A 26,911-nucleotide genomic window follows, 5' to 3' on the forward strand; every position below is an offset into this window, starting at 1 on the left:
TTCATTTAAACAACCTCTTAAACTGGATCATGTCAGTACAATTTTTAACTTCTTTACTTAATCCATTTCATAATTTAATTCCACATACTGTTATGCTAAAAGTTTTAAGTGTTGTACGTGCATATAAATGTTTGAAATTATTTTTTCCTCTAAGGTTATATTTCTCCTCTTTAGTTGAGAAGAAATGTTGTACATTTTTTGCTAGCAGGTTATAGTTTGCTTTGTACATCATTTTAGCTGTTTGCAATTTTACCAAATCACCAAACTTTAATATTTTTGACTTAATAAATAAAGTGTTTGTATGTTCTCTATATCCAACATTATGTATTATTCTAACTGATCTTTTTTGTAACATGGTTAATGAATGTAGCGCACATTTGTAGTTATTTCCCCATATTTCTGCACAATAAGTCAGATATGTAACACTAGTGAGCAGTAGAGAATATGAAGTCATTTTTGGCCCAGGACGTGTTTTGTTTTATTCATTATTGAAATGTTTTTTGCTACCTTATGTTGTATGTTTTGTATATGAGATTTCCAGTTCATTTTATCATCTATTAATACTCCCAAAAATCTGGTTTCTTTTACCCTTTCGATGTCTACTCCGTCTATTTGTATTTGCGTATGATGCTCTTTCCTACTATTACCAAATAGCATTATTTTAGTTTCAAAGATAGACTGTTTTTGTCAAACCATCTTTTTAATTTGTTCATTTCTTCTGTTATTATTTGTATTCTCTTCTGTGTGTTCTCTCCTGAACAGAAAGCAGTTGTATCATCTGCAAATAAAACTAACTTTAAGTCCTTTGTAACTTTACAAATGTCGTTTATATAAAGATTAAACAATTTTGGTCCCAGTATTGATCCCTGCGGCACACCACAGGATATATCTAGCCGTGTTGACATATTTTCACCCATCTTCACATATTGCTTCCTGTTGGTTAAATAGCTTCTTACCCAGTTCAATACCAAACCTCTGATGCCATATCGTTCTAATTTTTGTATTAAAATATCATGATTAATTGTATCAAATGCTTTTGATAAGTCCATGAATACTGCTGCCGCACATTCTTTACCATCTATTGCATTGGTAAGTTCCTCTGTTATTTTAATTAATGGTATTGATGTTGAGATATTTGCTCGAAATCCATATTGGTTCTCCTGGACTCCGACAAGGAAAAAGTCACCATTGTGACGTTTGTACTTGGCATGAGGAACCACAGGAATCAAATATTGTTGTCATGTGACCCTGGCGTGCGCACGTTAGCGTGCACTCACATAAATGCAGCTTGTTTCGCCTCCACAATCAAACATCTTGCAGACATGTGCACAAACTCAATAAAGTTGACCGTGGAGCAAAATGTACGCAAAATGTCAACTAAAACATGTTCAGTAATGTCATCTGGACCAGTGGTGCCAAACCAGCGGTCCAGGGACCGGTACCGGTCCGGAACGCACAGAAACATTAAATCATTTAAATGAATACGTTTTCTCCGACTTAACTTTGGCCTGTTCCACCAGACTAGGGGGCGTCCAAACTTTTTCCACTGAAAAATGAAAGCTTGCATTGTGATATTTTTCACTTTTAAAACAAATACAATGTATAAAACATTTTTTTTAACTTTCAGGCTCCCCTTAATATTGTTCCCAGGGACCCAAAAGGGTCTCAGTCATAAACATGTTCAACTTAAGTCACATATTATTATTATTATTATTTATTCAATGCTGAAATCATAAGATAAACTTCAGGTCTGTGGATAAAATAAAGTCTTCATATTTTTTATGCCGTCTGCCATTTTTGTTCAAACCATGTTTTTATGGCAAAAACACAAAATATGCAATATTTTCACCCCAAAAATATGAAGTAATTGCAGCCTCAAATAGGTCAATAATTCATAACAACATTGATTATAATTAATTATTGTTTCTTGAGCAATGACAGTTTAAAAAAAGGCCCCACTAAAATTATTGGGGATCCAAAAGGGTCCCACTCAGAGAAGTGTTAAAAAAAAGGTAATTATTTTTCACGTTTAAATCTTTATAATAACTTCTAAAACTGTTTTTGTTAGTTTTATGCCCCTTTTGTTATGTATACAGGGGGAGTAGTGACGGCACAGTTTCACAAGGGGGTAATGCTGCTTTATGTTTTGTTATATATATGCACAATATATATAATAATACACAATACTAAATATATATATATATATATATATATATATATATATATATATATATATATATATATATATATATATATATATATATATATATATATATATATATATATATATATATATATATATATATATATATATATATAAATACTAAACAAGAGAATGGAGTGTGACTAATCCAAAAGGGGTGTATGTGTGTGTGACCACGTGTGTAATTAATTGTTGTGTATTACCGTGATGTGTTGGGCGAGAGGAGGGACAAAGCAGAAGAAGGTCCGTGAGACAAGCGGTAGGTCCGTGGGGCAGAGAGAGACGTCAAGAGGTCCGTGTGCAAAGCGGGGGTCGAGGATCGAGGGAGGCAGTCCAAAGTCCAAAGGGGAAGTCGAGGCGCACAGCTCTATTATGGAAGACACGGGAAGAACTGTGGGAAGACACAAGGGAGATCAGACAAGGGAACTTGGAAGACAGGAGAGCAATCAAGCACACAGGAGGGAAGCCAGACACGGGATGCTTACTACAAACAGAAGACTAAGTTCCGGCCAGGATCCTTGGGTCCATTGGTCTTTATACAGCTCCCCCACATCAGTCCCAGGTGTGCAGAATGCTGATTGCCTACAGCCTTGTAGGCATGTGGGCGTGACGCGGCCAGCGCGAGCAGGGGCGTGTCTCGGCGCGCTACCAACGGAGGTGTTGGCAGACCCAGCTGCCGGAGAAAAGCGGGTTCGAGCCCGCCCCGTGACACCTTTTGTCATATAAAACTTTGCTTTTTTTATGGCAAACACAAAATATGCAATATTTTCACCCCAAAAATGTCCAAGTGTAACATTTGATGTGAAGTAATTGCAGCATTAAATAGGTCAATAATTCATAACAACATTGATATTGATTCATTATTATGTTTTGATCAATGACAGTTTTAAAGAAAAAAAACAACTTTGTGTTATTAGAGTCAACTTTGCAACTTTTTCTTGTCACATTTAAACTGTTTCCATTTTTTTCATTTTTTTTATAGTATTTTTAGAATGTGCCATTAAAAACTCAACTGCGGGCCCCAAATGGCCCCCTGGCCACACTTTGGACACAACTGCAGTAAACAATTCAAACAAGCTTGGTCGTAAATGTTTATAAAAACTCTTTATTCTATATTTATTACATGCACATTAATGAATATAAACATGTACATTTCCATCAGCAGGTCGATGGTTTATACTTAAAAGGTTAAACAAATGACACATTTTGTGAATATTCCTGCAAATAATCACAATAATACATCTGAAATATTGTTCTAATAATTACGTATTGTATCTATAATTACTTGTAATTGAAGGTTTGACGCTGATTTAAAATATTTAGGTTTTGATTGTTTAAAAAAATGTTGTTTAAAAGCCAAAAATTACTGAGAAAAAGCCACTATTACCTTTTTGATATGATTATGATTATAAGCTTGAGGATATGATCAGAGTTATGATCACATGGTGCAACTTTCTAAAATTCCATGTGTGTGTGTGTGTGTGTGTGTGCGTGTGCGTGTGTGTGTGTGTGTGTGTGTGTGTGTGTGTGTGTGTGTGTGTGTGTGTGTGTGTGTGTGTGTGTGTGTGTGTGTGTGTGTGTGTGTGTGTGTGTGTGTGTCCATGAAGGTTTCGGTCATGCGCTGGCTGGCTATTTAAGTCAGAGGAGTCGGAAGAACGGACTCTTGGGGGCCGACTAAGACTTTGGCACAGAGAGGATCAACATGCAGACTAACAGGTAGGAACTAGTCTTGTTTCCATACCAATATGTTGGTACCGGTACCAACATGTATTTCGATACTTTTCTAAATAAAGGGGAGCACAAAAAATTTCATTATTGTCCTTATTGTAACAAAAAGTACATGAAACATATGTTTATTATTGTAATGTAGTCCTTAAATAAAATAGACAACTTGTCTTTTAGTAGTAAGTAAACAAACAAAGACTCCTAATTAGTCGTATGCAGTAACATATTGTGTCATTTATACACCTATTATTTTGTACACATTATGAGGGACAAACTGTAAAAAATGGATTATTAATCTACTTGTTCATTTACTGTTAAAATCTGCTTATTTTCTGTTTGAACATGTTCTATCTACACTTCTGTTCAAATGTAATAATCACTTATTCTTCTCTTCTTCGATACTTGACATTAGTTTTGGATGATACCACACATTTAGGTATCGATGCGATACCAAGTAGTTACAGGATCATAAATTGGCCATATTCAAAGTCCTCATGTGTCCAGGGACATATTTACTGACTTTATAAACATAATATACATTTTTTTTTAAAACGTAAATATAATGTAATCATAGTAGTATCGACTAGATACGCTCTTGTACTTGTGGATGTCAGGTGTAGATCCACCCATGGCGTTTGTTTACATTCAGGGGAGCTAGCTTTTGTTAGCGGTGAGCTATTGCATCCTCCTACGGTGTGTAGTGAAGCATGTTTAGCTATTCCTCATCCTACAGTGATATACTTCAGAATCAGAATCAGAATCAGAATCAGAATAGTTTTATTGCCATTGTTTGAGAACGGGTTCACAAACTAGGAATTTTTGTTGGTGCAATGGTGCAACTTAAAACACATATAACACATATTTGGTAATAACAAGAGCTGTAACTGATCTTGTTATAGACTTAGAAGGAATTCAAGGAGCTGCTGTTAGGAGTTATTGTTCATGTGCCTGATGGCCGAGGGGGAAAACTGTTCAGGTGGCGGGAGGTGTGGGTCTGGATGGAGCGTAGTCTCCTGCCTGAAGGGAGAGGGGAGATTAGTTTGTGTCCAGGGTGAGAAGAGTCAGCTCTGATCCCACCCACACGCCTCCTGGTCCTGGAGGAGAACAAGTCCTGGAGGGATGGGAGCTTGCAGCCAATCACCTTCTCAGCAGCACGTACCATGCGCTGCAGTCGATGCTTATCCTGGACTGTGGCGCCGGGGAACCACACTGTGATGGAGGAGGTCAGGATGGACTCTATGATGGCTGAGTAAAACTGCACCAGCATCTCGGTCGGCACCTTAAGTTTCCTCAGCTGCCGCAGGAAGTACATCCTCTGCTGGGCCTTCTTGATGAGGGAGCTGATGGTCAGCTCCCACTTGAGGTCCTGGGTGATGGTGGTGCCCAAGAAACGGAAGGAATCCACAATGGAGACGGGGGTGGGAGAGTCAATCAGGGTGAGGGGGGATGGTGGGGCTGTGACTTTCCTGAAGTCCATGATCATCTCCACTATTTTCTGGGCGTTCAGCTCCAGGTTGTTGAGGCTGCACCAGGACGCCAGCCGGTCCACCTCTCTCCTGTAGGCGGTCTCATCGCCATCCGAGATGAGCCCGATGAGGAGGGTGTCATCCGCAAACTTGAGCAGTTTTACGGACTGGTGACTGGAGCTGCAGCAGTTTGTATACAGGGAGAAGAGCCAGGGGGAGAGTACACAGCCCTGAGGAGTACCAGTGTTCGTGGTTCGACTGTCCGAGACAATCTTCCCCAGCCGCACATGCTGTCTTCGGTCTGTCAGGAAGTCATTGATCCAACTGCAGAGGAAGTCGGGCACGCTGAGCTGGTAGAGCTTGTCTCGTAGCAGTCCAGGGAGGATGGTGTTGAAGGCAGAGCTGAAGTCCACAAACAGGATCCTAGCGTAGGTTCCTGGGGAGTCCAGATGCTCCAGGATGAAGTGGAGGGCCAGGTTCACTGCATCATCCACAGACCTGTTGGCTCTGTAGGCGAACTGCAGTGGGTCCAGGAGGGGGGCGGTGATGTCCTTGAGGTGGGGCAGGACCAAGCGCTCAAAGGACTTCATGACCACAGTTGTAAGAAACTTACTCTATTTGTCACCATGGAGGCAAGGATTAGTGATGTGTCTTCAGTACCTGTCCCATATGTGATGTATTCTGATACTAAGTACTATAAAAGTACTTCTGATGGGGTGAGTGCTCTTTGAAGAACAAATTCTACCTCATGCAGTACAAAAATGTTGAAATATGTTCGGGCAATATTCTTGATTTTCTGCAATTAAGACGGCAAATCACTAAAATCAATACATTTTAGTTTGTCAAATGATTTCAAAGCACAGGTGTCACCTTGTTTCATGCCTCTATATCCTGTTGAGGGAACAAAGGTGGTTGGTAGCCAAGGGCAACATTCAAAGGGGGCTATGCCGATAGCCGAGCTCTTCATAGAATTGTATGCATATTCTACCCAAGGTAAGAATTTGCTCCATGAGGCGGGCTGGCGGGTTGCAACACAACGCAGCATGGTCTCCAGGCATTGGTTGGCCCTCTCTGCTTGCCCGTTGCTCTGCGGGTGGCCCCGATCCCCTCGCAGAAGGCCTGCCACACCCGGGAAGTGAACTGGGGGCCACGGTCACACACAATGTCCATTGGGATACCATGTTGCTTCACGACGTGCAGGGTGAGGAGGTCAACAGTATCGGAGGAGGATGGAAGCTTGGAGAGAGGAACGGAATGTGCCGCCTTGGAAAAACGGTCCACGGTGGTTAGGATGGTGGTGTTACCTCTGGACACAGGGAATCCTGTCACGAAGTCCAATGGGATGTGGGACCAGGGACGGGCAGGAATAGGCAGGGGGCACAGGAGACCCGCCGGAGGTCTGTGAGAGGCCTTACTGCAGGAACAAGTGGTACAAACGGCGATGAACTCACAAGTGTCTGCTGCCATAGACGGCAACCAAAACCGCCGTCGGATAAACGATAAAGAGCGCTGGAACCCCGGATGGCAGGAGAAGATGCTGTAATGGCCCCAATCCAGCCCCTGGGTCAAAGCTCACGGGGTACGAACAGCTTGTTGGGAGGTCCGCCACTTGTTCCTCTATCATCCAGGTGACCATGCCCACTATCCGGGCAGGAGGGAGGCTGGGTTCTGCCGCCGGCGTGCAGGTGGGCTCCTCCATGAACTGCCGGGAAAGGGCATCTGCCTTTGTGTTACGGGACCCGGGCCTATACGAGGGAATATAATCAAAGCGACTAAAAAACTGAGCCCAGCGAGCCTGACGGTTGTTTAGCCTCCTGGCGGAGCGAATATGGAGTAGGTTGCTGTGATCCGTCAGGACCTGGAACTGGTGTCTGGCCCCCTCAAGCCAGTGTATCCACTCAGCCAAAGCCTCATGGACCGCCAGTAGCTCCCTATTACCAGCATCATAATTAAGCTCAGCAGGTGAAAGTCGTCTGGAGAAAAATGCACAAGGGTGAATGAGATTGTCGGTACGGGAGCGCTGGGAAAGTCGCGTATGAATCTTCGGTAGAATCCGGCAAAACCCAAGAACCTCCATAGTTCAGTCCGAGTGGAGGGTTGAGGCCACGCCAACACCGCCTCGATCTTCTTGGGATCTGCTCTGATGTGACCCTTTTTGACCACAAATCCCAAAAAACCCACAGATGGTGCGTGGAACTCACACTTCTCTGCCTTGACAAACAGAAGGTTTTCCAGTAGGCGCTGCAGGACAAGGCGGACATGTTGCTGGTGCTCCTGTAGACTCTGAGAAAAAAATAAGAATGTCATCCAAATATACCACCACAAAACGATCCAGCATGTCCCGCAATATGTCATTGACCAAGGATGCCGGACTCGGGCTAAGGTTGTCCAGTCTTGCAGTCAGGCTTGCGAAAACAACTTCCAGCTTGTTCTAAAGATTGGAAAACCGGGATTGGTGTTCCTGGAGAACAGCGTGCATGGTCGAGAGGTCAGGAGTCCTGGGGGGACGGGGAAAGGGGCGTTGACTGGGGTCTGCTTATGTCGTCTGGTTCCAACATGTTGGCTAGAACGTACTGTTACGTTCGACAGGGGAAGGAGACGACACAACAACAGAATAAATCTCAACAGGTTTATTGAGCTTGATGATGGAGTGGAGTGTGTACGCTACTGGGTGTGTGTGAAGCAGAAAGATGTGAGGAATTTAACAATGTGAGCGTTACCAGGGTTTGTTGTAAGTGCGTGTTGGATGAATCGTCCGAAAGTCCAGTGGGGCGAGGCAAGAAGGAAGTCCGTAAACAAGCGAGAGGTCGGGGGCTGGAGAGAGGCGTCAGGGTCCGTGTCCAAGCAGGGGTCGAGGATATATGTACTGTATGTATATGTGTATATATATTTATATATATATGTATGTGTGTATGTATGTATGTATGTATATATGTCTGTATGTATGTATGTTTGTATATGTATAAATGTATATATATAAATAGAAATATATATATTTATGTATATACATATATATATATATATATATATATATATATATATATATATATATATATATATATATATATATATATATACATATATATATATATATATATATATATACAGTATGCATGTATGTATATATATATACACATAAATATATTTATAAATATGTATTTATGTATGTATATATCAATATATATGTATACACTACCGTTCAAAAGTTTGGGGTCACCCAAACAATTTAGTGGAATAGCCTTCATTTCTAAGAACAAGAATAGACTGTGGAGTTTCAGATGAAAGTTCTCTTTTTCTGGCCATTTTGAGCGTTTAATTGACCCCACAAATGTGATGCTCCAGAAACTCAATCTGCTCATAGGAAGGTCAGTTTTGTAGCTTCTGTAACGAGCTAAACTGCTTTCAGATGTGTGAACATGATTGCACAAGGGTTTTCTAATCATCAATTAGCCTTCTGAGTCAATGAGCAAACACATTGTACCATTAGAACACTGGAGTGATAGTTGCTGGAAATGGGCCTCTATACACCTATGTAGATATTGCACCAAAAAGCAGACATTTGCAGCTAGAATAGTCATTTACCACATTAGCAATGTATAGAGTGTATTTCTTTCAAGTTAAGACTGATTGATTTTAAAACTGATTTCAAACTGATTTCAAGATGACATATACAAAGAAGATCATTTCGCGTGGTCTTACTCACCTTTGTGTCCAGCCTTTGGAGAGCGGCGCTCCTGGTGGCGACCCTCAGTGTCCACCTGAGTCTGGCCCAGTTCCCCCGGGACTGCGTGACCCCAGAGGGGCTGCGGAGCGGCCAGTGCTGCCCCTCCCTGTCGGGCCTGGCGGGGGACGAGTGCGGCTCCAGCACGGGGCGGGGTCAGTGTGTTTCCATCGCTGCCGACAACCGGCGCCACGGCCCCCAGTACCCGTACGCCGGGCGGGACGACCGTGAGCGCTGGCCCCTGCGCTTCTTCAACCGCACCTGTCAGTGTAACGGCAACTTCAGCGGCTACAACTGTGGGCGTTGTCGACACGGGTTGACCGGGCCCAACTGTGACCAGAGGATCTCTGTGGGTAAGACAGACCGTGGTACCTGAACAACCCAGAACTAGGGATCTCAATCTTACAACTCACCATTCACCCACATGACCACCACACACCCACATGACCACCATACACCCACATGACCACCACACACCCACATGACCACCACACACCCACATGACCACCATACACCCACTTGACCACCACACACCCACATGACCACCACACACCCACATGACCACCATACACCCACATGACCACCACACACCCACATGACCACCACACACCCACATGACCACCATACACCCACTTGACCACCACACACCCACATGACCACCATACACCCACATGACCACCATACACCCACATGACCACCACACACCCACATGACCACCACACACCCACCTGACCACCATACACCCACATGACCACCACATACCCACATGACCACCATACACCCACATAACCACCATACACCCATTTTACCACCATACACCCACATGACCACCATACACCCACATGACCACCACACACCCACATGACCACCATACACACACATGACCACCACACACCCACATGACCACCACACACTCACATGACCACCATACACCCACATGACCACCATACACCCACATGACCACCACACACTCACATGACCACCACACACCCACATGACCACCATACACACATATTACCACCATACACCCACATGACCACCATACACCCACATGACCACCACACACTCACATGACCACCACACACCCACATGACCACCATACACACATATTACCACCATACACCCACATGACCACCACACACCCACATGACCACCACACACCCACATGACCACCACACACCCACATGACCACCATACACACATATTACCACCATACACCCACATGACCACCATACACCCACATGACCACCACACACCCACATGACCACCACACACCCACATGACCACCATACACACATATTACCACCATACACCCACATGACCACCACACACCCACATGACCACCACACACTCACATGACCACCATACACCCACATGACCACCATACACCCACATGACCACCACACACTCACATGACCACCACACACCCACATGACCACCATACACACATATTACCACCATACACCCACATGACCACCACACACCCACATGACCACCACATACCCACATGACCACCATACAGAAACACAGAATTAGATGTTTTAAGTTTAGTTAAATGACATTTTCTTACACTTCTTCTATTCTTCTTGTTCCAGTGCGGAGGAATTTGATGCAAATGAGCTCAGCTGATAAACAAGCCTTCATCAGCGCTTTGGACCGAGCCAAGAGTACCGTCCACCCCGACCTCGTCATCTGCACCAGAAGGTAAACCAGTTCTCTCCAGTCTTCAAGTCCTCGTCGGTCTTGGAACAGACTGCTTTGCCAAGACCTGTCTGGACCATCTTGTTGATGGCAAATCATTTGGGGAGCAAGGCTGCAGAACGAAAATATCCGAGGGCCGTGTTGGGGGCCACACAAGTCATATTGTGGCCCTCTGCTGACTTTCAGGTACCAGGAGATTTGGGGCCCGGACGGGACCACGCCCCAGTTTGAGAACATCACCATCTACAACTACTTTGTGTGGAGCCACTACTACTCCGTCAGCAAGACCTTCCTGGGCACCGGACAGTCCAGCTTCGGAGGAGTGGACTTTTCCCACGAGGGCCCCGGTTTTGTCACCTGGCACCGCTTTCACCTGCTGCAACTGGAGAGAGACATGCAGGTGAGTGGAGTGCACGGGCAAGCAGGTCGGAGACAGACGCCGACTAAAGCTGCATAAAAAGGTCTGAATTTGTGGCAGCTTTTTTAGAAAGAATCTGTTGATCGGGTGTTCTTGTAACTTTGTCCTCAACCACGCAGGATTGCAACAAAAACTGAAAAGCAAATACCGGATTTTCCAGACTATAGAGTGTATGTAAGCCACACCCACTACATTTGATAAGAAAAATATATTTTCCATGTATTAGTCGCAGATATAAACATTGTGAAATGACTTATTTACACTGAATGTTTATTTACATACCTTAAATGTTTCCAAACAGTGTCTGTGACACGGCAGTAAAACGGCTGATCAAACAAAACGTCACTCATGGTCATGGACCCACTAGCTGCGCAAGCTAGCTCTCCAATCAGCTAAACAGACTCAATAAGTCCACGCTGACGTTTTGGTGAATTTTACTGAGGAATTTGTGAAACTGAAACAATATAAAAAGAATATAAGTTAATAATGCTAACACAGACACTCGTAAATGTGCTAGCATGTTAGCTAATGCTAACGACGCTAGCTTGATTACACTATGATAGCGCTTACAAATATGCATGAAAACACTCCTACAGTAAAGTTGAAAAGGTATGCAATTTCAAGCAGTACATACATTTTTTCTGTCAAAATGAAAACAAATTATAGACATTTATTGAGAAAATATGAAGTACTTTATTGACACAAGTCAAAAGTGTACGTACACTTGTAAAGAACATCATGTCATGGCTGTTTTGAGTTTCCAATCATTTCTACAAGTCTTATTTGTTTGTGATGTAGTGATTGGAGCACATACTTGTTGCTCACAAAAAACATTCATGAAGTTTGCTTCTTTGATGAATTTATTATGGCTCTACTGAAAATGTGAGGGTCAAAAGTATACATACAGCAATGTTAATATTTGCTTCCTTGGCAAGTTGACCTGCAATAAGGCGCTTTTGGTAGCCATCCACAAGCTTCTGCTTGACCACTTGACCACTAAATTACTGCAGTTCAGCTAAATGTGTTGCTTTTCTGACATGGACTTGTTTCTTCAGCATTGTCCAAGTCAGGACTTTGGGAAGGCCATTCTAAAACCTTCATTCTAGCCTGATTTAGCCATTCCTTTACCACTTTTGACATGTGTTTGGGGTCATTGTTGTTAGAATAATTGTATCTAAGTTATCACAAAAACTAGCTTGTCCTGAAGAATTTAGAGCTAATCCTCCTTTTTCATTGGCAGTTCCATTGGCAGCAAAACAGGCCCAGAGCATAATACTACCACCACCATGCTTGACGGTAGGTATGGTGTTCCTGGGATTAAAGGCCTCACCTTTTCTCCTCCAAACATATTGCTGGGTATTGTGGCCAAACAGCTCCATTTCTGTTTCATCTGACCACAGAACTTTCCTCCAGAAGGTCTTATCTTTGTCCATGTGATGTCAGATGAAACAAAAATGGAGCTGTTTGGCCACAATACCCAGCAATATGTTTGGAGGAGAAAAGGTGAGGCCTTTAATGCCAGGAACCGTCAAGCGTGGTGGTGGGCCTGTTTTGCTGCCAATGGAACTGGTGCTTTAAATGGGACAATGCAAAAGGAGGATTAGCTCCAAATTGTTCAGGACAAGCTAAAATCATCAGCCCGGAGGTTGGGTCTTGGGCGCAGTCAGGGGCGCCGAAAAGGGGGGGGTAAAAGAGACGGATTCTAGGGGCCCATGATGGAGGGGGGCCCAGAGAGGCCCCTAATGATGATGAAATTATAATACAGAAAAAATAATGTCAACTGTGATGCTGTTCTTCTTTCAGAAATATGGTAATGATAGTCAAAAATACCATTAAAATGCATAACTGTATGTAAAATAGCATCAAAAAATGTTGCCGCTGTGTTGGGGGCCCTGTAAAGATTCTTTTCATGGGGCCCAAAATCCCTAGCGGCGCCCCTGGGCGCAGTTGGGTGTTCCAACAGGACAATTGTCCGGTTCAAACACTGATGACATCTATTAAACAAGACAAGAAGCAAACAATTAAACAGAGACAGAATTCAATTTGACTCAATTTGAGGAGAGACGCCTGGACACTGTACCCTTGTTCAGTGTCTCAGCACGCTCTGACGAAAGATTGTCCGTCTCCTCTTTTATTTGGACTTTCCCTGATTACATGGCAACAGCTGTTTCTAAGGGAGGGTGTTCGTAAACAGCGTTGCCTTTGGTTACAGAACAGTTCAAAGAAAAGGTCGTAAACAGTTGACAGAAAAGGTCGTAAAACCGTTTAAAGAAGCGGTGCCTGGAGGGGAGTCTGGTCCTGCTTCCTCTTCTCTTTTGTAGTTCTTGGGTCAAGACAATATATTTCTGTTGATTACAATACATGAAAGAAACAGAACACCTTCATGCTGCTTCCCCCCCTACACAGTGGAGTTTTACAAGCCTTCTTCTTGGTATGTTCAAAGACAGCTTTTGTCTTCTTGCCGGGGACTCAATGTAACACAAAGTTTTTGTGATAACTTAGATACAATTATTCTAACAACAATGACCCCAAACACACCTCAAAAGTGGTAAAGGAATGGCTGAATCAGGCTAGAATGAAGGTTTTAGAATGGCCTTCCCAAAGTCCCGACTTAAAGGTGTGGACAATGCTGAAGAAACAAGTCCATGTCAGAAAAGCAACAGCAGCAATTTAGTGGTCAAGTGGTCAAGCAGAAGCTTGTGGATGGCTACCAAAAGCGCCTTATTGCAGGTCAACTTGCCAAGGGACATGTAAGCAAATATTAACATTGCTGTATGTATACTTTTGACCCTCACATTTTCAGTAGAGCCATAATAAATTCATAAAAGAAGCAAACTTCGTGAATGTTTTTTGTGAGCAACAAGTATATGCTCCAATCACTACATCACTAAAACATAAGAGTTGTAGAAATGATTGGAAAGTCAAGACAGCCATTGTACGTACACTTTTGACCACCACTGTATCATTTCCAGGTGTTTGCGGGTCAGATAAAATGATGTCACAGGCCAGATTCGGCCCCCGGTCCTTGAGTTTGACACCTGTGCACTAACCCATCCCACGCAGGACATGCTGGGCGATGCCACCTTCGCACTGCCCTACTGGAACTTCGCCATCGGGGGCAGCGAATGCGACATTTGCACAGACGACCTCCTGGGAGCCAGGAGCGCCTTCGACCTGAACTCCATCAGCCCCAACTCGGTCTTCTCCCAGTGGAGGGTGGTCTGCGAGAGCGTGGAGGACTACGACAACATGGGCACCATCTGCAACAGTAAGGGCCGTACCACACGGGCTGGCAGGAAAGGGAGCGGTGTCGATGCTAGCAAAGAAAGAGGACATCCAACTCATGAATAGAGCATGTAGAACACAAGTTGCTATAAATATTACCCCCCAGCTGCCGTGCTCTTTTTGAAAATGCTTCACAGTCTGTCAGAAACTCCTTGTGTTCAACTACTCCACACGAGGATTTCCCAAACTTTTGCGGCCTGAGTTAGAAATGTGGTTCCTTCCCTGGGACCCGAACCAAAATACATCAATAGTTTAGTTTTCCATAGCTTCCTGTGGAGAGTGCAGGTCACGAAGGCAGCAGTCCAAGCAGGGACGCCCGGATTCCAGTAGTTCCATGGATACTAGAGTTGTCCCGATACCAACATATATTTCCATTCTTTTCGATACTTTCCTAAATAAAGGGAACCACAAAAAAAATCATTATTGGCTTTATTGTAACAAAAAATATTAGTGTACATGAAACATATGTTTATTATTGTCATTTAGTCCTTAAATAAAATAGACAACTTGTCTTTTAGTAGTAAGTAAACAAACAAAGACTCCTAATTAGTCGTATGCAGTAACATATTGTGTCATTTATACACCTATTATTTTGTACACATTATGAGGGACAAACTGTAAAAATTGATTATTAATCCACGTGTTCATTTACTGTTCATATCTGCTAATTTTCTGTTTTAACATGTTCTATCTACACTTCTGTTAAAATGTAATAATCACTTATTCTTCTCGTTTGATACTTGACATTAGTTTTGGATGATACCACACATTTATGTATCGATCCGATACCAAGTAGTTACATGATCATACATTGGTCATATTCAAAGTCCTCATGTGTCCAGGGACGTATTTCCTAATTTTATAAACATAATATGATTTTTTTTAAAAAGGAAACAATATTTTTGTGATGCTAAAAAATATTGATGTAATCATAGTAGTATCAACTAGACACGCTCTTGTACTTTGTATCATTACAGTGGATGTCAGGTGTAGATTGTGGGAAGCAGATCAGAATCATATCCATATTTAAGTGTTACTTCTTTCTAAACTCCTATAGTCATATTTACATCAGCTAATGTCTCGTGTGGTACAAAGTGCTTGGATTCGAGTGTCCTTGAGTAGACAGGCAGAGCGCTGTTGAGACTGCCATAACATTCCTAAGATAAGGAGCACAGGGGACTGCTGAGCTTGGGGGGACAGGAGGTGGAGGGAAGACCGAGCTAGACCGATCTGGACCGGGCTGGGGAACGCTGGTGTGCTGGATTGGCTTCAGTTTGTCCTCTAAGCTTGGAGAATAAACCACAAAATACCAACTGCTGCCTGTTGATTGAATATAAACATCAGCTTATTGCCATAAAAAGAATCTGGGAAGAGACTAGCAATTTGAATTCCCCATTGGAGGAATGCTGGTCGACGCAACAAGATCCACCCATGGCGTTTGTTTCAGGAGAGCTAGCTTGCTGTTAGCGGTGAGCTACTGTATCCTCCTACGGTGTGTAGTGAAGCATGTTTAGCTATTCCCCGTCCTCCAGTGATAATGCTACCTGTAAGAAACTGACTTTATTTGTCGCCATGGAGACCACGATTAGAGATTTAAAAGGATGGATGTTGAAATGTGTTAAAGCAGCTCAGTTCAGTGTTATAACTTCACCTTTATCTTTACTTTTTAGGCCAAAATGCGTCCATTCTCCCTTTTCTGTCGACACACTGTGTCTGCTTGTAAGTACTCTGTGTGTGTGCGCTGCCAAACATGCTCCTATGATCGTAAAACCAGCAATGTCACCACGTGACGACGCACCGTCCTGCCCAGGAACCGGTACTTTTCAAACAGAGTATAGTACCGTGTTTGATTCATTAGTACCGCGATACTATACTAGTACCGGTATACCATACAACCCTAATGGGTACTAGTTCCAGGGAGGACACGGAGTTGTTCCTATGAGACATACAGTAGTCCTTTCAGCGTGTCTTAGGTACAGACCAAAGTCTTCACCTGGTGGAACATAATACCTGAAACACCAAAGCTGAATGACCCCATTTCCTACAGTTAGCTCAGGCACCGTGCAAAGAGAACTTATTTCAACCTAAGAACAGGCACCGAGGCGGTTCTGGATTCAAATCCTAGCGGGCCCTCTCTATGTGTACTTTGTAGACTTGACCGTGTATCCCGAGTGGCGCTATGGGCTTCCGCAAGGGTGCATCCAGTTTGGAGCCTCGCAAAGTTGAGGTACCGACGGTCATTTACTGGGTGCCATCTTGGTCTGAGTGTCCCAGCAGAAGGAAAAGGGTTGTTCGAGTGACAATTCCAAGTGAACAGCTAAATTGTTGGTGTAGGTAAGGATCACACGTCCTTGTGGGTATTGTTCGTCTGGGTGGGTGCTGTAGGGTCCGCAGGTTCCAGCTGGGTTTGCCTGTGGAGGTGGCTTCATCCTGGGGACCTCTAAGGTCAAGATATAACCAGCACAGCATTGTGACGATCCACAAAGGAAGACGAGATATTTGGACTTAATCTTGGCTGAAGAAAATTGTTTCATTTTTAATATCGGAGGGTTTCCCTTTCAAATCATTCAAATTAAACTAAATGTCTGTCAAAAACGGTTGTTTTTGTCGGGACCTGTTAGGCCAGTCATTCCTTGTTTGGGTCTGCTCCACTCAATCGGGAGTTTTTGCTGTAGTCCAGCATTGTTTTCTTTGTAGTCCGTCCAGTTTAGGGTTTTTTTGGTCGTGCATGGCTTACCTATTTTTTCAGAGCATTCCTGTTGCTCTAGTCTTTTGTTTGCGTAAACTTTAAATACTGTTCACCTGCACGCTGCCTCCTCGGTTGTCTGCAGACAAGAGATCACGACAACCTTCATCGTCTTTCACGTTCCTGACAGAATGTCCCGACCAAGACTGGTGTTTCAGGCTCAAACTTAAGTGGTCCTAATTGCCATCAGAAAGCAGGTGCGGGGAAAAGTGCTGAGCGGACAGGTGTGAAGAAGTTACAGGAAAGCACAGACCAAACAGGAAAAGCAACCAAAATAAGAGCGCAGGACAGGAAGGAAAACCAAAAAACTGAAGAAACACCCACAAGCCAAAACAAGGAATGACCAGGCGTAACAGGTCCCAACAGTTTTTGCAGATTAGGTGTACTTGTAGAGAACATAAGTACTGAACTGAGGAGTCACCACTGAGCACAAACTTCTATAACCACATTTCACTTTTGGTCCCAAGTTTTTTTTTTCAGATCAGTTTATTTAATTAAAGCTATGTTTTAATTTGATTGGGTGTACTCATGCAGAGAAATATAACAAGTTGTGGTCAAAGTACTGAACCGACATTTTGTAATGAGAACCTGGAAACATCTAATGTGTCACGTTGAGACTGTTCAAAGTCAAGTTAAACAGTAAGAACCATTTGCATGGCGAGGGAAGTTTGATTTGATTCAACTGTTTATGTCATGCAGGGAGACTTTTGATTGGCTGGACAGATGTGTTGGAGTGTGGCTGCGACAAAATAGATTTGTGAAAGTGTTGATGATAGGGAAAAATGTGCAGGGTTCTCATCCACAGGAACCACATGGGTTAGTCTACTCTATACAGTATTTACAACCTTACTAGTGTTCACTTCACAGCCACAGATGGTTCATCTAGTTATTGACATTATTTACACATTACTATGTCTGTTTCAGTCACTATGTTATTTAGTCACTACAGTAATTGTGTTCACATCCACAGGAACCACATGGGTTAGCCTACTCTATACAGTATTTACAACCTTACTAGTGTTCACTTCACAGCCAAAGATGGTTCATCTAGTTATTGACATTATTTACACATTACTATGTCTGTTTCAGTCACTATGTTATTTAGTCACTACAGTAATTGTGTTCACATCCACAGGAACCACATGGGTTAGTCTACTCTATACAGTATTTACAACCTTACTAGTGTTCACTTCACAGCCACAGACGGTTCATCTACTAATTGACATTATTTACACATTACTATGTCTGTTTCAGTCACTATGTTATTTAGTCACTACAGTAATTGTGTTCACATCCAAAGGAACCACATGGGTTAGTCTACTCTATACAGTATTTACAACCTTACTAGTGTTCACTTCACAGCCACAGATGTTTCATCTAGTTATTGACATTATTTACACATTACTTTGTCTTTTTCAGTCACTATGTACATTAATTGTGTTCACATCCACAGGAACCACATGGGTTAGCCTACTCTATACAGTATTTACAACCTTACTAGTGTTCACTTCACGGCCACATATGGTTCATCTAGTTATTGACATTATTTACACATTACTATGTCTGTTTCAGTCACTATGTTATTTAGTCACTACAGTAATTGTGTTCACATCCACAGGAACCACATGGGTTAGCCTACTCTATACAGTATTTACAACCTTACTAGTGTTCACGTTTAGTACACCGTTGAGGTGATCCGATGCCCGTTTCTGTATAGTATTTCTCCAGCCGTGACATAAATATGGTACTTGTTGAAGTGGGACTAAGTAGGACATGACTGAAGGCCTAGGTGGGAGCCACTGATTTGCAACGAGTCTCCAGAACTAAGAGGAGAATAGAGGGAGTTGTGTGACGCTCTAATCACTCAGATTTACTTGATCAGATTTGCAGAGATTGGAGATTGCTTCTCACCGGCACCAGATTTACGACCAGCCTCCAGTTTTCAAATATTCTCGTTTCATGTTGAATAATTCCGAATATCAATCCTCTTTGAAGGTAACCATGATCGGCTCTTTCGGAACAATGCCCCACGAGCAAGAGAAGTCTGGGGATTTGGAAGCAGGTCAAACATGTGAGGCGAGAGCGGTCGAGGTGTGACTGATGCCTCTCATTAATCCCTTCCCAGAAGCTCGTCAACAAGCCAGGTTTCCTGAACTGGGTCGCAGAGGTGGTCTGCTTTGTGCACACGCCTGTCGGAGGCAGGAATCTGCATTCTTTGATCTGAGGAATCATCCGCAGAGCGAAGAGTCTGTCATGCGGCCGACTGATTGCAGCCGTGTGGAAACAAGAAGGAGGTTGAGACTTCACAGAGCTGTTGTTGAGATTTAGTCAACAATTACCAGGCTGTCATGTTAAAGAGCCATCAAAGCAGTCCGGTCTCCCACGTGGAATTAGAAAGTTGTTGAATAATACAACATAACTCATCTCAGCCCCTTTCTGTCCAACTCCAAGGGGGACCACTGACCTGGATCTGAACCGCAGCTTTTTCTGAAAACCCTTGATGGTAATCGTTCCTTCCAGCGAGAGGGTTTGCTTTTGTGCTGCGTAGGGTTGTACGGTATACCGCTACTAGTATGGTATCGTGGTGCTAATCAATCAAAAACGGTACTATACTCTGTTTGAAAAGTACAGGTTCCCCATATATTTTTTGAACGCGTCGTCACGTGGTGACATTGCTGGTTTTACGAGCAGAGGAGCATGTTGGGCAGCGCACACACACAGAGTACTTACAAGCAGACACAGTGTGTAGACAGAAATGGACGCATTTTGGTGTACAAAGTAAAGATAAAGGTGAAGTTATAACACTGAACTGAGCTGCTTTAACACATCGCAACATCCATCCTTTTAAATCTCTAATCCTGGTCTCCATGGCGACAAATAAAGTCAGTTTCTTACAGGTAGCATTATCACTGGAGGACGGGGAATAGCTAAACATGCTTCACTACACACCGTAGGAGGATACAATAGCTCACCGCTAACAGCAAGCTAGCACTCCTGAAACAAACGCCATGGGTGGTTCTTGTTGCGTCGACCAGCATTCCTCCAATGGGGAATTCAAATTGCTAGTCTCTTCCCAGATTCTTTTTATGGCAATAAGCTGATGTTTATATTCAATCAACAGGCAGCAGTTGGTATTTTGTGGTTTATTCTCCAAGCTTAGAGGACAAACTGAGACCAATCCAGCACACCAGCGTTCCCCAGCCCGGTCCAGATCGGTCTAGCTCGGTCTTCCCTAGCTAGTGGCTAACATCCATCCTCAGTGATTTAGCTATCACTAATCCTGGTCTCCATGGCAACAAATAAAGTCATATCACTGGAGGACGAGGAATAGCTAAACATGCTTCACTACACACCGTAGGAGGATACAATAGCTCACCCCCGTCACAATGTAAACAAATGCCATGGGTGGATCTGCACCTGACATCCACTGTAATGATACCAAGTACAAGAGCGTATCTAGTCGATACTATAATTACATCGATATTTTTTAGCATCACAAAAATGTATATGATGTTTATAAAGTCAGTAAATATGTCCCTGGACACATGAGGACTTTGAATATGACCAATGTATGATCCTGTAACTACTTGGTATCACATCCATACCTAAATGTGTGGTATCATCCAAAATTAATGTCAAGTATCAAAGAAGAGAAGAATAAGTGATTATTACTTTTGAACAGAAGTGTAGATAGAACATGTTCAAACAGAAAATAAGCAGATATTAACAGTAAAGTAGATGAATAATCCATTTTTACAGTTTGTCCCTCATAATGTGTAGAAAATAATAGGTGTATAAATGACACAATATGTTACTGCAGACTAATTAGGAGTCTTTGTTTGTTTACTTACTACTAAAAGACAAGTTGTCTATTTTATTTAAGTACTAAATGACAATAATAAACATATGTTTCATGTACACTAACATTTCTTGTTACAATAATGACATTTTTTCGGGCCCCTTTATTTAGAAAAGTATGGAAATACATGTTGGTACCGGTACCAAAATATTGGTAAGTGCTGCCCTTGTTAGGAAAGACTGACCTGGTGTCCTCCACATGCAGACACAGAGACCAGTCCCATCAGGAGGAACCCGGCAGGAAACGTGGCGCGGCCCACGGTCCAGAAGCTGCCGGAGCCTCAGGACGTGGTGGACTGTCTGCAGCTCAACACCTTTGACACGCCCCCTTACTACTCCACCTCCTCCGAGAGCTTCAGGAACTCCATCGAAGGTGAGTCCCAGAAATATCTTCTGCTGAGAGCCCAGAGCCAACCTCATTTGCATGGCACCTTTCACATGGATAAATCATGATCCACAGATGTGATATTCAAAGGCAAGAGTCGCATATTTATCGAGTGTAAAGGTCAAAAATGTCTTATTAGGTGTGATTTAAAAAGTTTTTAGTCCGGGCCTTAGAAATCTCCAAAAGAAGACGTTGGAACGCGGATGTAAAGTAAAGTATGTTCGCATTGGATGGTGAGATGACAGCTCGATGTCTAGCGCTAGGACCAAGTTTTGGATGTAGGGGCGTGTCCAGGCAATTGTAGTACACATAGGGCCTGAACTGATCGAGGTTAGCGTGTATTAAAACACGTGCAAACTTGGTACCGCACGCAAAACGGATCTACTAAACTGCGGGATTGCGTCTCTTAAGTGAGAAAAATAGGAAGTGCAATCCAACTGCCACAACACGTTCATTTATCATCATTCAAATATTACACTTATAATATAATCAATACAGTCATCAAAATGACACCGTAGCTGAATTGAAGGTAACATGACTAAAAAATTAACCAGTGTGAACATGATAGCTTTAAGCATCAAATAAAATAGAACAAACACAATAAATGTAGAAACACATTTTTACAATGGAGTTCAGGGTGCACATCGTGCATTCAACCAACTGCAAGTTCTGTATGGTCTTACTAAAAAGGATGATGGTTAAGTTGACATCTTACTGTTTTGTTATTTTATCCATTGAGTGGATCATTTACAATGAAAGAAGGTATTTTGCGTCAATGCTGCATCAGTCTAACGCCATCTGCTGCTAGCTGTGCAAATTTGATAGCGTACGCAAAACGAATCTACTAAACTTTGGGATCGCGTCTCTTAAGTGAGAAAAATAAAAAGTGCAATCCATCCAGCACGGGTGTGTCAAACTCATTTTAGCTGAGGGGCCACATGGAGGGAAATCTATTGCCACGCGGGTAAAACTTGTAAAGTCACGGCATAATAACTTAAAAATAAAGCTTTTTTTCTTTGTCTTACGTTAGCCAAAAATAACAGGACATTCTGAAAATGTACACATTAGAAATAATCCATCCATCCATCTTCTTCCGCTTATCCGAGGTCGGGTCACGGGGGTAGCAGCCTACGCAGAAAAGCCCAGACTTCCCTCTCCCCAGCCACTTGGTCCAGCTCCTCCCGGGGGATCATGAGGCGTTCCCAGGCCAGCCGGGAGACATAGTCTTCCCAACGTGTCCTGGGTCTTCCCCGTGGCCTCCTACCGGTCGGACGTGCCCTAAACACCTCCCTAGTGAGGCGTTCGGGTGGCATCCTGACCAGATGCCCGAACCACCTCATCTGGCTCCTCTCCATGTGGAGGAGCAGCAGCTTTACTTTGAGTTCCTCCCAGATGGCAGAGCTTCTCACCCTATCTCTAAGGGAGAGACCCGCCACCCGGCGGAGGAAACTCATTTCAGTACCCGTGATCTTGTCCTTTCGGTCATAACCCAAAGCTCATGACCATAGGTGAGGATGGGAACGTAGATCGAGCGGTAAATTGAGAGCTTTGCCTTCCGGCTCAGCTCCTTCTTCACCACAACGGATCGATACAGCGTCCGCATTACTGAAGACGCCGCACCGATCCGCCTGTCCATCTCACCATCCACTCTTCCCTCACTCGTGAACAAGACTCCCAGGTACTTGAACTCCTCCACTTGGGGCAAGATCTCCTCCCCAACCCGAAGATGGCCCCTCACCCTTTTCCGGGCGAGAACCATGGACTCGGACTTGGAGGCGCTGATTCTCATCCCAGTCGCTTCACACTCGGCTGTGAACCGATCCAGTGAGAGCTGAAGATCCTGGCCAGATGAAGCCATCAGGACCACATCATCTGCAAAAAGCAGAGACCTAATCCTGCAGCCACCAAACCAGATCCCCTCAAGGCCCTGACTGAGCCTGTCCATAAAAGTTCTGAGCAGAATGGGTGACAAAGGGCAGGCTTGGCGGAGTCCAACCCTTCAGGTTATTTGAAAATTCTGAGGACAAAAATGTTGCCGTTTCAAAAACACCATGAAGAACTTGATGAACTTGGACTTTACAAAAAAATGTTAACTTTAAGCACTTCCTGTTTAGCATTCTCATGTTAAAGACGCAATGTAATGTTTCCTCAAACCGCCGCACATCCGCAACTGCCACAACACGTTCATTTGTCGTCATTCCAGTATTAGACTTGTAATATAAAGATGAGTAAAAATAGCTGAGTTGAGGGTGTTGTCCCCTCCCCTCCCCAGGCTACAGCGCTCCGCAGGGGGCGTACGACCCGGTCATCCGCAGCCTGCACAACCTGGCCCACCTCTTCCTGAACGGCACAGGTGGACAGACTCACCTGTCGCCCAACGACCCCATCTTCGTCCTGCTGCACACCTTCACCGACGCCATCTTTGACGAGTGGCTCAGCAGACACCAACCAGGTCTACTTAGATCCTCCATCCACTCCCAGAGAACCAGGAGCAAGAAGAAGAACCCTTTGTGTTTGTTTCAGGAGAGATCGTGTACCCTGAAGAGAACGCTCCTATTGGACACAACCGCCTGTTCAACATGGTTCCCTTCTGGCCGCCCGTCACCAACGCCCAGATGTTTGTACCCGCCCCCCAGAACCTGGGCTACTCCTACGAGGTCCAGTGGCCCGGTGAGATACACTCACACTCTACACACTATACTCTACTTTCTACACACTATACTCTACTTTCTACACACTGTACTCTACTTTCTACACACTATACTCTACTTTCTACACACTATACTCTACTTTCTACACACTGTACTCTACTTTCTACACACTATACTCCACTTTCTACACACTATACTCTACTTTCTACACTCTATACTCTACTTTCTACACACTATACTCTACTTTCTACACACTATACTCTACTTTCTACACACTATACTCTACTTAGTACACACTATACTCTACTTTCTACACACTATACTCTACTTTCTACACACTATACTCTACTTTCTACACACTATACTCTACTTTCTACACACTGTACTCTACTTTCTACACACTATACTCCACTTTCTACACACTATACTCTACTTTCTACACTCTATACTCTACTTTCTACACACTATACTCTACTTTCTACACACTATACTCTACTTTCTACACACTATACTCTACTTAGTACACACTATACTCTACTTTCTACACACTATACTCTACTTTCTACACACTATACTCTACTTTCTACACACTATACTCTACTTTCTACACACTATACTTTACTTTCTACACACTATACTCTACTTTCTACACACTATACTCTACTTTCTACACACTATACTCTACTTTCTAGACACTATACTCCACTTTCTACACACTATACTCTACTTTCTACACACTATACTCTACTTTCTACACACTATACTCTACTTTCTACACACTATACTCTACTTTCTACACACTGTACTCTACTTAGTACACACTATACTCTAATTTCTACACTCTATACTCTACTTTCTACACACTATACTCTACTTTCTACGCTCTATACTCTACTTTCTACACACTATACTCTACTTTCTACACACTATACTCTACTTTCTACACACTATACTCTACTTTCTACACACTGTACTCTACTTAGTACACACTATACTCTACTTTCTACACAGTATACTCTACTTTCTACACACTGTACTCTACTTAGTACACACTATACTCTACTTTCTACACACTATACTCTACTTTCTACACACTGTACTCTACTTAGTACACACTATACTCTACTTTCTACACACTATACTCTACTTTCTACACTCTATACTCTACTTTCTACACACTATACTCTACTTTCTACACACTATAGTCTACTTTCTACACACTATACTCTACTTAGTACACACTCTACTCTACTTTCTACACACTATACTCTACTTTCTACACACTATACTCTACTTTCTACACACTGTACTCTACTTTCTACACACTATACTCTACTTTCTACACACTATACTCTACTTAGTACACACTATACTCTACTTTCTACACTCTATACTCTACTTTCTACACACTATACTCTACTTTCTACACACTATACTCTACTTTCTACACTCTATACTCTACTTTCTACACACTATACTCTACTTTCTACACACTATACTCTACTTAGTACACACTATAATCTACTTTCTACACTCTATACTCTACTTTCTACACACTATACACACTCTACTTTCTACACACTATACTCTACTTTCTACACTCTATACTCTACTTTCTACAAACTATACTCTACTTTCTACACACTATACTCTACTTTCTACACACTATACACACTCTGCTTTCTACACACTATACTCTACTTTCTACACACTATACTCTACTTTCTACACTCTATACTCTACTTTCTACACACTATACTCTACTTAGTACACACTATACTCTACTTTCTACACTCTACTTTCTACACACTATACTCTACTTTCTACACTCTATACTCTACTTTCTACACACTATACTCTACTTAGTACACACTATACTTAGTACACACTATACTCTACTTTCTACACACTATACTCTACTTTCTACACACTATACTCTACTTAGTACACACTATACTTAGTACACACTATACTCTACTTTCTACACACTATACTCTAGTTTCTAATATACTTTGTACACCCTAATAGTACACACTGTTTTATACTTTGTACACACTAATAGTACACACTATTTTGTACTTTGTACATACTAATAGTACACACTATACTTTGTAAACACTAATAGTACACACTATTTCATTCTTTGTACACACTAATAGTACACACTATTTCACAATTTGTACACACTATTTCATTCTTTGTACACACTAATAGTACACACTATTTCACAATTTGTACACACTATTCCATACTTTGTACACACTAATAGTACACACTATTTCACAATGTGTACACACTATTTCAATAGTACCCACTATTTCATTCTTTGTATACACTAATAGTACCCACCATTTTACACTTTGTACACACTAATAGTACACACTACTTTATACTTGGTACACACTAATAGTACACACTAATAGTACACATTAACAGTAAATAGTACACACTACTTTATACTTTGTACACAGTAAAAGTACACACTAATAGTACACACTAACAGTAAATAGTACACACTAATAGTACACACTAACAGTACACAGTAAAAGTACACACTAATAGTACACATTAACAGTAAATAGTACACACTAACAGTACATAGTAATAGTACACACTAATAGTACACATTAACAGTAATAGTACACAGTAATAGTACACAGTAAGTGTACACAGTAAAAGTAGACAGTATTTGACCTTCTCCACAGTGCGAGCCTACACGGTGTCTGAGATCATCACCATCGCCATTGTGGGG

General features: G+C 42.6%; 1 protein-coding gene across 1 annotated transcript in view; it reads left to right on the top strand.

Annotated features, from left to right (window-relative positions):
- Window positions 1-3,840: 3,840 nt before the first annotated feature.
- Window positions 3,841-26,911, top strand: part of LOC133633644 (5,6-dihydroxyindole-2-carboxylic acid oxidase-like) — a 23,396-nt gene continuing 325 nt past the window's right edge. The window contains exons 1-9 of the mRNA XM_062026229.1: window positions 3,841-3,919; window positions 9,110-9,468; window positions 10,711-10,819; window positions 11,003-11,216; window positions 14,298-14,502; window positions 21,329-21,496; window positions 23,781-23,960; window positions 24,032-24,178; window positions 26,865-26,911. The exon at window positions 26,865-26,911 is cut by the window's right edge and continues 325 nt beyond it. Coding sequence (XP_061882213.1) covers window positions 3,906-3,919; window positions 9,110-9,468; window positions 10,711-10,819; window positions 11,003-11,216; window positions 14,298-14,502; window positions 21,329-21,496; window positions 23,781-23,960; window positions 24,032-24,178; window positions 26,865-26,911 — 1,443 coding nt within the window. The 5' untranslated portion in view covers window positions 3,841-3,905. The remainder of the gene's footprint in view (window positions 3,920-9,109; window positions 9,469-10,710; window positions 10,820-11,002; window positions 11,217-14,297; window positions 14,503-21,328; window positions 21,497-23,780; window positions 23,961-24,031; window positions 24,179-26,864) is intronic.

The sequence above is a fragment of the Entelurus aequoreus genome, linkage group LG18, assembly GCF_033978785.1.
Source record: "Entelurus aequoreus isolate RoL-2023_Sb linkage group LG18, RoL_Eaeq_v1.1, whole genome shotgun sequence".
In the NCBI taxonomy this organism is placed as follows: domain Eukaryota; kingdom Metazoa; phylum Chordata; class Actinopteri; order Syngnathiformes; family Syngnathidae; genus Entelurus; species Entelurus aequoreus.